Raw genomic sequence first — 11,546 nt, forward strand, 5'->3', positions numbered from 1 at the left:
GTAACCCCTGTGGGGCCTTTAAAGTTGTGGAAAAGCACGCGCTTTCCTAACGCAATCAAGCCACAAGTTGATTTCAGGCCTCTGTCCGCTCGGGGCGGAGGCAGGTGTCACCTGCCCCGCTTTTCCGCGGGAAGTTAGCGCTCCCGCGAGCCCAACGTTGTTCTGCGGGAAGTTAGCTCGCCTCGGCGAGAGCCCAACGTTGCGGTCCACACTCACGTACGAATGGCCGAGGCTCGGCGCTGGTTCCGAAGGTTTCTGAACGCGATCTCGGCCGGGTGGCTCCTTTTCTCCTGCCTGTCCTTACGCTTGTCGCGGCTTCGGCCGCTGGCGGGCGCCGTTGAGCCAAGTCGTCTCTGCGAGCGAGCGAAGCGTTTTTGCTGTCGTTGTTTTCGATATACAAGCCTAGCGTACACTTTGAGCCCGCGGAGATTGGCTGCGAGAACGCATCGGCCGGAGGGATCGGAATCGCTCGCGCTACTGGCGCTGCGAACCATTTGTTGCGCGTGCCCGAGGCTTCCGACGGGTTAATCTGGCCAACTATGCGGAATGAGCGAGGGAGGGACAAAAAAATCCCGTTTCAAATCGATGTAGCAAACGGTGGGATTGCGGCGCTAATGCTATTGGGGCGGCGGATCAGTTACTTGTGACGCGCCAAAGCCTCCGGGACTTGGCGCAAGTTCGCTCGCCTTTGATAAGGTCCCGGCCGCGCGCTCGCGGTCAAGCGCGAGGCGAGGCTAAGGCAGCCCCCAAGGTCGCGCCGACCCCGCCGGACGCGTTCGGCCACTTTGTCGGATTCGCGTGGGGGAGACGCCGCGCCGGCGTCCTCGCCGGCGTCGCGCCGGCGTCGCGTTGTTATGCAGCTTCCAGGACCCGCCGCTCGGCTGCTGGCTTTGAAGTGCGGCGGCGGGCTGGGAAAGGGGGGGGGGGGGGGGGGTGGAGCGTGGAGAAGGGGAGTCGCCTCGAAGAGAGGAGAGGAGAGGAGAGGAGAGGAAAGGAAAGGAGGCAGAGCGAAGCCACGGCAGCCTGGAAAACGACGGGGAGGAGGAGACGACGGCCAGGAACAAGGAAGACGGCCGCGGCTTTTCTCGCCGCTGCGTTTTCCTCTCGGTCGGTGGCGCTCAAGCAAGTCGGAGACCCGACCCGACCGCAGCCGAGAGGAGAGGAGAGGGGAGCCAGCCTCCCGGCCTCCCCCTCCCTCCTGGATGAAAAACGTACCGCGGATACTTTTTCCTACCAGCGCCAAAGGCGGACTTTGTTTGGATGAAGGAGCCGGGCTCGATGGTGAGTCAAGTTTTTGCCACTTCGCTTTGATGTGCCGTCGACTCGCCTTTGAAGTTGCCCGGGGAGGGAGGGGGTGCGCGCTAATTTTAGTCTTGGACCTTTTCAACTCCGAAGTAAGCGTTCCGCCGATTAGCTCGACTTCGGCGTTAGCCTCTCGTATTCGGACCTTCCAACATTTTCGACCTTGGCACTTTTTACACACGAGACCGGGCTGGCGGGCGGGCTGCACCTTGGAAAGTAACACACGCGCACGCACTTTGAACGGGGCCGACGAAGGCTCGATGCACAAGCGCTCTTTTTTCTTTTTTTCCACGGGAAAGTTGGTCAACTCTCGTTTGTGTAGTTATTAGCCGGTCCCCCCCCCCCCCCCCCCCCCCGCTTTGGGCCCGCATTACAGTTTCGCAAGTATTGGGCTACGCCTCGGAACCGAGACACCAAGCGCGTGGTCGCGCGTACCTTAAGGGTCCGGCTCATGAAACGCATCTTTTATCTTCAAGCGCCGGACCGGGATACTCGCGCCGACGCGTTCTGGCAATCGGTCCCGTCAGTGGCGGTTGTTCAGTACCTGTACGGCCATCGCGGCAAAGCTCGTGTCAAGGCGGAACGCGCGCGTTTCGTTCCGAGGTCCGTCCTGCGCGCTTTTCATACTTCCGTCCTTGGAGACACCCGGTTCAAATGATGGGGTCGCCATTGGTCGACGAGTCCGTCATTTGAGTCAGGCGCGTCGCGGGACGGAAACATGAAAAAGACGGCCCGTTTCCGTCCCGCGACACAAGCGAGGACCGGCTCGGACACCCCTGTATTCGAGCCTCAAAGCGGCGGAGGCGGATGGGCTTTTGACCGCACGTTTGCATCGTAGGCGGGCCGGCGAGGGAAGAAGCTTGCCCTCCGCTGACGCGAGGAGATTAGAGGCGGAGCTCCCGAGGGCGTCCCCTCCCGCCGCCCGGGCCGGTCATGAGCCGGCCGCCGGCGGAGCGCGTCGCCGGCGGTTTCCGCGAAGATGCCCCTCGCCCCCCGGTGCCCGGCGAGGAGGGCGAGGCGCCCCGCCGGTCGGCCGGGCGCGCGGCGGCCGAGGCGGAGCCGGCGCCGCTCGGGGCCAGGCGCGACCACGGCGGCCTCGGGGAGCCCGAGGGCAGCGCCTCGCCCGACTCGCCGCCGCGGCGCTGGACCCGGTCTCTGCACTCCCTCCTCGGGGACCAGGACGGCGCCCTCCTCTTCCGGACCTTCCTGGAGGCGGACAAGTGCGCCGACACCTTGGACTTTTGGTTCGCCTGCAACGGCTTCAGGCTGATGGACCCGAAGGACGGCAAGACGCAGCGAGCGGCCAAAGCCATCTACAAGCGCTACGTGGAAAGCGAGGGCGTGGTGGCCCGCCTGCTCGAGCCCGCCACCAAGACCTTCATCCGGGACGGCGTCAGCAAGCGCCGCGCCGACTCGGCCGTGTTCGACCGGGCGCGGGCGGAGATCCGGGCCCACATGGAGGGGAAGGCCTACCGCCTCTTCCTGTCCTCGGAGGTCTTCTCCCGGTTTGTGAGGGGCGAGGGCCCCGACCCCGACCTGCGCCTGCTGTGCCGCTATCTGCCCGCGCTCCGCGACCAAGAGGAGTGGACTCTGGAGCCGCGGGGAAAGACGGCGGAGCTCGCCGACAGGGGCCGCAGGTAAGCGCGTCTCGGCCCGGCCCGGCCCGGCCCGCCGCCCGCCTCCGAAACGCCCGGCTCGCGTCCGGCTCGCGTCCGGACCACCGATGAGAGAAGGGGCTCCCCTGAGCGAGAGCAGCTGGAGAAACTCTCTTGGCGCTTTTCGGACGGATGTTCAAGGGGTCGCCGTTCCTCCCGCTTCAAAAAATGTTGCGTTTTGACACATTTCCTTTTCCGGAAATCCTGTCTGGGTGCGTAAGGCGGGTCGTCCGCCGCCAATTTTGCCTCCAAATTCGCCCCTTGTGGCCCTGACGCGCGCTGAGCCTTCGCGGCGGCCCCTCCTCTCTCGCGCCCCGCCGTCCATCCCCGCCTTCCGCTCGTCTCCTGGCGTCTTCCCGTCCGACTCTTTGAAAACGTCCAAAGAGGCAAACGAAACCAAACGGCGGCGGCCGCGCTGGAGAAGTAAGCCCCACCCCCTTCTTCGCGCTTTCTTCTTTGCGTCAACTCTCCTCGGATTCCCTCCGCCTTCCTCCGCTTTTATCCTTCTTCCCGGTGCGTTTGGAGCCAAAGCCGGGGGGGGGGGGGGGGGGGGGGGGGGGGGGGCTCAGTGCGCCTCTTGAAATGAAGTGAGGGAGGAGAAAGGAGAGATGAGAGGGGAAGAATGCGAGGCCGGCCGTGTTAAATACCCGACTCCCCGAGCCCGGAGCCTGGGGCCCGATCGCCCCACCCCTGGGTTTGGTTCCCAAACGCGTGGCGGGGATGCGCGCGCGGCGGGAGGCCCGTCAACGTTGAGCAAGGAGAGAGGAAGTGGACAGCGCGCGGCAAGATGCTGCTACCTCTCTAGATGGGAGAAATGGGGAATTGGTATTTGAGCTTGCTAAGAGGCTGGGATGACGCAAAACATGGCCAAGACGCGCCTTTGGATTTTGCTACTTGGTGGGACCAAACTCTAGGTTTCACTGTCTTTGTGGGGACTGCTTTGGTGACCCCCCCCCCCCCCAGAGCGCATGCGGTCACTTGGCGTAGCGCGCGCTAAGCGGACATCCTACGGCTGGCGCTTTCAGGTTTTCCAAAGGGGAAGACGCGTGCCCGGTGGGTTCCTTGGCGCCGGTCAGCAGCACCAACGACAGCGAGGCGTCCGGCGACGCCTTGACGGACGACGGCACGTCCGCGACGGACGGCGGCGTGTAAGTTTTTGTTTCGTTGCCCCCCACCGTCAAAAAAAAGGTCAAAAGAGCACGGCGTCGCGGGGAAAATCGCGGGCACCGGCGCGGTCCTTTTCAAGCGGGCCAACGGAAGGTTTAAAAAAGGCGGCCGGAGCTTTGTTTTTGTCGACGTTAGAGGAGCGATGCCAAACGGGGGCGGCAAAATCTCCCGCGTCTCGCGTCGTCGTCTCGGAGGCCACGCGGGCCGCGAACCCGTGTTCCGAGACTGACATCGCGTCCCCCCCGGAGCCTTTTGCCAATCGCGCGTTGAAACGGGGCCCGAGGCGGTCCGGCGGGAAGACGGGAAGCCTCGAAAAGAAGGAGCAGATAGCGAATCCCGCCGAAGGGGCGATCGTTAAAACGGACGCCGTCGGCCTTGCCGCTCAAGGGCGGCCTAGCCCCTTTCTGATTTTGCGTGGGGTGACACGCCCCCGCCAGCCCATCTCCTTTGCTCCCATCGGGCCCGAACGCTCGAGGAGCCGAGAGCGGGGGAAAAGACGGGGAAGACAACCGGCGCGGCGGAGGGGGAATTTTCGCTTATATCTTATTTATGGATTTGCTTGGACGCTGGGGAACGCAGCTGCGCGCAGACTTCAAACATTACCTTATCTTACAAACCGGCCTTTTGATGTGCTCAGATCCGAGGGAGCGCTCGGCAAATGAAGATGGGGGGGGGGGCACGGCGCTTAATGCGCACGACTGTGGCATTTCAAAGCAGAAGTAGGAAAGAGCTGCCGGGTCACCGGGAAGCGCTCTCAAAAGAAACGCTTTGACTCCGCGTTTCCGTCGTTTAGGCCGATCGTTGGATTTGACCGTTTCCCCCGCGGGGGGGCTCGGCAAGCACCGGGTTAGGTTCGGCCACTCATTTCCGAGGGTCGGGGCGAATGCGTCGCGTGCAAACGTGCGTTTTTGTGTGCTTTTGCAGAGATGGCGTCCCCCCTTACAGAGGGAGCTCCAAGAAGCCGCTTCACGTGCGCGTCAACGGCCGAGCGGCCCCGCCCGCTTTCCCCGTAAGTGTCGAAGGGCGGGCTCCTCGGAGAGCGGGGGGTCTCCCCGCTTGGATCCCGGGATCGAGGACGACTTCCGCCCCCGGGGGCGAGGGATCTGCGGCGCGGCGCGAGCTTCGGGCTCTTCGCGGGAGCCCAATTGATCTTGCAAAATCAACTTCCCTCTGCGTTTTGACACGCGCCGATTTTTGGGGGGGGAAGGGGGGCGGAGCGATGACGCGCGGACCGGCTGCGGCGCTTTGCTTTCTTTCCACTTTCCCGGCCTCGTCCTTTCCCGTCTGATTTCGGTTCCCCGGGTGCCGCTCGGGCGCCCGCGGCGCCGTCGCAACGCTTCTTTGGCTGACTTTTTTTTTCTCCCGCCTCCCCTTCATCTCCACTACAAAGGGACCGGAGAAAACAACAACAACAAAAATCAAGAAAGCCTCGGTGCAAAAAATGCTAATAATTTAATATCAACTCCCGTGCGCGAGCGCGCGCGCGCGCGGCGTGTCACTTTAGTAGCTCAAAGCTGCCCAGCGTGCGGCGGGGGCGGCAGGCGGGGGGCAGAGGGGGATACGTTATGGCAACCTTTCTGATCTTCTTCCTTTTTTGCGGCACCTTTAATGTGCCTCCTTTGCTCTCTTGGCGTTCCTTTTCTCCGGCCTCCCGCGCTCATCTTTGCATCTGGGCCTCATCCTTCCTCCCCGGAGCTGTGGGCTCCCCCCCGCAGGGTCGGGCCTTTTTATGCCGAAACGGAAAGCCGCCGCTTCCCGTCTAGCCCCCCCGACGCGCACGCGCGCCGCCTCCCGCCGCGTTTGTGATTTTTGTCGGGGGTCACTTTGAAGCGAGCCCCGCTAAGCGCGGCCGAGGGAGCGGGCCCCCCGCCTGGCCGCTAGCGGCTCTCCAGCGGCTAACGGCTCTCGCTCTGGTCGGCAGCGCGCCCGGCGTCCCCCCGCGGAAGGCGTCCCGGTGGAGCCGGCCAAGTTCGCGGCTCAGCTCATCTCGCGGCTGGAGAGCCTCAAGAGGGAGCGCGACACGCTGGGCGCGCTGGAGGTGAGGCCGCGGCGCCTTTCTCTTTGCGGGCCGCTGACGCCTCGCCCTCGCGGCCAGGAGGAAGATCGGGAGGACCCGGAGACGAGCGCTCGCCCCGCCGCCCCCCGCCCGTCGGAGGAGGACCCGCAGGCCATACTGGACGAGCACCTGTCACGCGTCCTCAGGACCCCCGGCCGCCAGTCCCCCGCCGTCACCCGGCGCTCCGGCTCGCCCGACGACCGGGCCTTCCGGCGGCCGGGCGCGGCGCCCTCGGTTCCGCTCTGCGCGCCCGGCCCGACTCCCGGCCCGGCTCCCGGCGCCGGGCTCGTCCGCCACCTCTACGTCCGCCGCCGCGCCGAGGAGCGGTTGGAGTCGGGGGCCGCCCCGCAAGTTTGCGCGCCGTGCTGCCAGCCGTACCAGCGCAGCCGCAGCCTGGGCCGAGAGACGTGCGGCGCCGTCCCCGCCGATGCCGGCGCGGGGTCAGTTTTCCAGCCGTCGCTTACTGTGGATCTTTGGCACGGGCGGCGGCGAACGACTAAACGATTCCCGCCATCTGAAAAAAACGAAGGCCGCGCAGATAGACGGGCGAGAGGCCGTTGTAGCCGGGCCTCAGCTCAACGGCGTCCCTCCCGCCTTTGCCGCCAGGCGTTCCAGCTCCCTGTCGCGACGCGGGTGCCGCCCGGAGCCGGAGGAGGCCGTCGCCCCGGGGTGCGGCCGAGAGCGCGGGCCGACCGGCGACGCCGCCGATCCCGCTCACGACGACTTGCGGCGGATCCCGGAGAGCGAGCGGCAAGGCCGGCGCGAGTCCGGGTGAGCGCCACCCTTTCCGCCCCGTCTCCGCGCGTCCCGGCCGGGCGCCTGATTATCCGCCGCCTCCCCCGGCAGCCCCGGCCGAAGCGCCGGAAAGTCTTTCGGGGGCCCCCCCGCGCGGGCTCACCTCCGCGTCGCCCGGCCGTCCCGGCCCTTCGTCCGGGACCCCGCCGTGCCACCCCTCCCCCCGCCCGACACCTTCGCCCAGCTGGAGGAGGCGCGCCGCCGGCTGGAGGAGGTCTCCGTCGCCGAGCCCGCAAAGCGGAGGTACCGGCCGCTCGCACCGCTCCCGACGATGACGGGCGCGCTCCGCGCGGGCGTTCGCCGTCGACTCTCCGGCGAGACGAGAGCCGCCTTGTGCATGCGCGGTGCGGGGGGTCCGCCCCGACGTCGACCCCGGCGGCCCCGGCCCCGGTCCCCCATCGGACCAGTACGTCGCAGCCCCCCAAAAAACAAAGCCGTCGCCCCGGCACGCGCCCGCCATGGTTGAGACCCGCGCCCCGGCTCTTCCTCCCTTGCGTCCGGCCGGCCTCCCCTCACACCTTTTGCGCCCTTTCAGCCCGACGGCGAGTTCAGGCGGCGGCGAGACGGCGGTGACTTACTTCTTCTGCGGGGAGGAGATCCCCTACCGGAGAAGCATGAAGAGCCACGGTCTGACCCTCGGCCACTTCAAGGAGCAGCTGCGCAAGAGGGGGAGCTACAGGTGGGTCGCCCGTCCTCCGCCGACCCGACCGTCGCCGGAGCGGAGGAGGCGGGGAACGTTGGGTCATTTCTTCGGCATGGCGGCGGTCCAACAGAGGAGAGTAATGCTGCGTACTGCCAGACGATATTGGTGCCAGATGTCGGCGCGAGCGGCGGGGGGGGGGCGCACATAAAACATGTTCCCGTGGAAACGCGGGCCCCTACGGCCGTTTGTTCCCCGCTAAAGAGGACCTTTTGACGATTTCGCCCGAGAGGCGTCGACGTCCTTCATCGTGACCGTCGGCCCGCGCGCCGGCGGGCGTCTTTGCACCGAAAATGCCCCCTCCGGCGGTTTGCTGGAGATTGCCGTTTACAAGCGGCGCGCGTTCCGGTCAAGGGACAGGAGGCACCCGTGCAAATAACTGCGTTTTTCCGTGGCTCGGGAGGGAGCGGCCCGCCGCTTTCTCTTCCTCCCCCAAAAACGACGGCGGTTTGCATCATTGACGCCAAATGTGCCGTAAATGAAGAAAGGCGGCGGGCGGGCAAGCCCCCGGAAGCCGTCCTAACCCGCTGCGTCCTTTGCCACAGGTTCTATTTCAAGAAGGCCAGCGAGGAGTTTGAGTGCGGCGCCGTGTTCGAGGAGGTGTCGGACGACGCCTCCTTGCTGCCCACCTACGAGGGCAAGATCCTGGGCAAGGTGGAGAGGATGGAATGAGGCGCGCCCCGGGCGGAGCGGCTCCCTTGCTTTGGAATGTCCAGATGTCTATTGCTATTTATGGAAGCCCCCCCCCCCCCCGGCCGGCGCGGGGTGACGCCGACCCGCCGCTCGGTGAAAACGAGGCTTTCTTGTTCCCTTTGATCGTCACTTCTGCGAGGAAATCTCCAGGCTGCAAACTTTGAAAATACCTCTGCTGTTTGATGGGGGAACCATCCGGGATTTACTACCGCAGTGCTGTATGTGCCCCCCCCCCCCCCCCCCCCCCCCCCCCCCCACATGAACATGAGAACTCTCCTCTGCGGAACTCGCCTTGATCCGTCTGGTTGCAGTGCCTTTGTTTGAGTGGCGCAGGCGTTGCACAAATAGCCTCGGCCCCCCCTCAGCCCCCCCCCCCCCCCCCCGGAAGAGTTTTGAACAACAAACTCTGAATACGCTCCCCCAGATGCGCTCAGCGTGCGCGACAGAGTTGATTTACGCGCAGCCACCAAGGCCAAGAAGGTTTTGAGCAGCTGCGCCCACGTGGATCGTTGCCGTGTTTGACCCCGTTTTAAGGGGTCCGGTTACTCCCTTGGTTTTCACAAGGGGCCTAAAGCGAAGATATTTGGCTGCATTTTGTCGACGGTGTTTCATCCCGCTCTTACGTGTTGTAATATTTGACCTGGTTTCCCTGCCCCCGCTGTAAATTTTGCCTTCCGCAGAGCTCGCCACTTTAATTCTCGTCATTATGAAGAGACGTAGCCTTTATTAAAGCGTTCTATTTTTCAAAGGAGCGAACGGCGTCCTTTGGTTTTCGGCTTAATCGGAATCCCGCGGGCGGACGGTCGGCGGAGATTTGCATCCATTATCAGCTCTTAATCCCCCCCCCCCCCCCGCAGGAAAGCGAGCGCGCGACGTGGGTTCGGCCGCCTGCGCCCCAACGGGACCGTTGGGCCGAGCGTGCCCTTCGGCCTCCCGCGGCCGCCTTTTTGGTGACGCAACAAGACGGCGTCGGGCGTGAACGAACAGGTTTGATGGCGACTTCCTGTCTGGGGCCGGGAGCGCGCCGCGTCCGCTTCAGACGTGTAATTACGGCGGCTCGCAAAGATGTAATTTGAATTTCAGAAATAGGCCGCCTAGGACGGCACCGTGATGTCGTCGCTAGCGAACGCGCGAAGCGGGAAGGGAATTTTTCCGCCTCCCTTTATTTTTAGCATCCGGCCGCGCGCCAATCCAGCCGCGCAGGCGGCGCGCGGGACGAGATGCCGGCGTCGAATCAAAGCTGGCCGCGGCTTACAAACTGGAAGCGAGCGGCGATCTTTGCTTTTGTCTCCATTTTTTTTCCCCCGGTGTTTCCGCCCCCCACCGGACGCAAATCACTCTTAAAAATCAACGCGGAATGACTTCGGCTGCTCAATATGCGCTTGAAAGCGGATCTTCCCCGGGGCTCAGCGAGGACCCGACGCGTCTTCGGAGCCGGGCTGAGTTGAAACGGGATTCTCGTGTCATCCTTCCCGTCTTGTTTGATCGCCACGACGGCCGGCTGGCCTTTCCGCGCCCATCGCGCGAGGCTGTGATCATCGCCGCGCATTAGCTTGACCCCCCCCCCCCCCCGACCGCGGGCCACTTAGGGAGGCACGGCGGCGTGTTTATGGCCGGGCTCGCATCACAGGCAGGCGCCCGCCGTTCCTCCGCTGCACCTTTTGAACGGCGGCGGAAGCCAGCGCTAGGCGGAAGAATCTTAATGACGCGCAAAGCTTTGCCTCTTCGCAGCCTTGAACCAGTTCAAATTAGTCTTTGAATTGAAAGGCGGCATGAAAAGCGGGCCGAGGCAAACGGCGCCGTTAAAAGGGAGCCGGCACATGAGAGACGTCGGCCTCCGACTTTGCTGTGACTTCAAAGGGCCGCGCGGAAAGCGCCGGGCCTTCATGTCGGCCCGGTCGGCGGGAACCGAGCCGTCCTGCCCCCGCCCCCCCCCCCGCGCGCGTCTCGTTTGTTTGCTCGGCTTTGGCGCGCTCGCACTCTTGCGGCGGGCGCTCGCCGTGCGTCTCCGCGCCGTTGTCTGCGTGGCCTTTAATGTTTGTCTTTTTGATGTCGCCCGGCGTGTTTTCCTCGGCGCGTGTGTGAGGGTGAAGATCTAAGCTCCCTTTGCAAGCCCCACTCCCCTCCCCTTTCCTGTTCAGATCCAAACGGCGATGGGCTTTGAACTGCGGCCGTAGCCTCTGCAGTCATTCGCCCACTTAGGTTGTCGTCGCGATTACGGCGCCCGTCGTTAACCCGGCCCGTACCGCCCGACCCCTTAGCTCATAGGTGTGGAACTCCAGTCCCGGAGGGCCGGCGTCCTGCATGTTTGCCGGTTTTCTTTCCCCAGCACACCTGATTCAAATGATTAGCTCATTCCCAATCATTTGAATCGGGAGAAGGTTTGAAAACATGCAGGATATCGGCCCTCCGGGACTGGAGTTCCACACCTGTGCCTCAGCTAATGAATTAGACTCAACGGAAGGCGACGGGGGACCCGATTCCCAGCCGATATCGCGCGGGGCGCCGCAACGGAGGTTTGGCGGTCTGAGGTGGGATTTCGAGTTTGACGTGTAGGAGTTGTTCCTCCCGCCTCTTTTCCCCAAAGCTGCAAACAGGTCCTCCAGGATGGACCCCCAGGATGGACACGGGGTCCATCCTGGACCGGACACGGGCCGGCTCGAAGTGAGGCGCTAAATATAACGGCGAGACGGAAAATCGGCAAAGACCATTTTGGAACACGGACGTCGTTCCAGGGGTCTGACTCGGGATCGGTCCCGGGTTCGGGAGCGCGGCTCCTCGGCTCCTCGGCTCCTCGGCGTGCGCCGTTCGTTCTCGCATCAGGGTTAGGGTCGCCTCTTTCATTGCTTTCTCAAAGGTTCCTCGACGGCTCCGGCGCTTGCCGATGAGCTCATGGTTTGAATCCGGAGGGAAACACGGAAAACACGCGGCCACCCGGAGAGCCGAGCCGCGTGCATCGAAATTGCTCAAAGGCTTCTTCTGAGGAACCTCCAATTCTTCCGGCACGTAAACATGACCGCGCGACGAAATCGCGCCACCTCTGGCTTCCAGAGCAGCGACGAGGGAGAAGGCAGGGATTACTTCTCACTTTGAGATGACGCGAGCCACTTTCAGCACATTTCATTTGGCGCGGTCCCCCGCCGGGCGTTTGACGCGGGGCCCCCTGAGGCGCTGCGAG

The 11,546-nt window shown here is 64.3% G+C and overlaps 1 protein-coding gene across 1 annotated transcript; it reads left to right on the top strand.

The window, feature by feature from the left end:
* The first annotated feature begins 927 nt into the window (after positions 1-927).
* LOC148411240 (axin-2-like) lies at positions 928-8,595 on the top strand. The gene is made up of 10 exons (XM_088436207.1): positions 928-1,281; positions 2,141-2,939; positions 3,983-4,105; positions 5,049-5,133; positions 6,046-6,162; positions 6,220-6,620; positions 6,787-6,951; positions 7,027-7,218; positions 7,511-7,654; positions 8,221-8,595. The coding sequence occupies exons 2-10, from the start codon at positions 2,236-2,238 to the stop codon at positions 8,345-8,347; spliced, it is 2,058 nt and encodes a 685-aa protein (XP_088292333.1). The 5' UTR covers positions 928-1,281; positions 2,141-2,235; the 3' UTR covers positions 8,348-8,595.
* Positions 8,596-11,546: the final 2,951 nt, after the last annotated feature.

The sequence above is a fragment of the Hippichthys cyanospilos genome, chromosome 16 (genome assembly GCF_059441005.1).
Source record: "Hippichthys cyanospilos isolate Australia breed blue-spotted pipefish chromosome 16, RoL_Hcya_1.0, whole genome shotgun sequence".
NCBI lineage: Eukaryota > Metazoa > Chordata > Actinopteri > Syngnathiformes > Syngnathidae > Hippichthys > Hippichthys cyanospilos.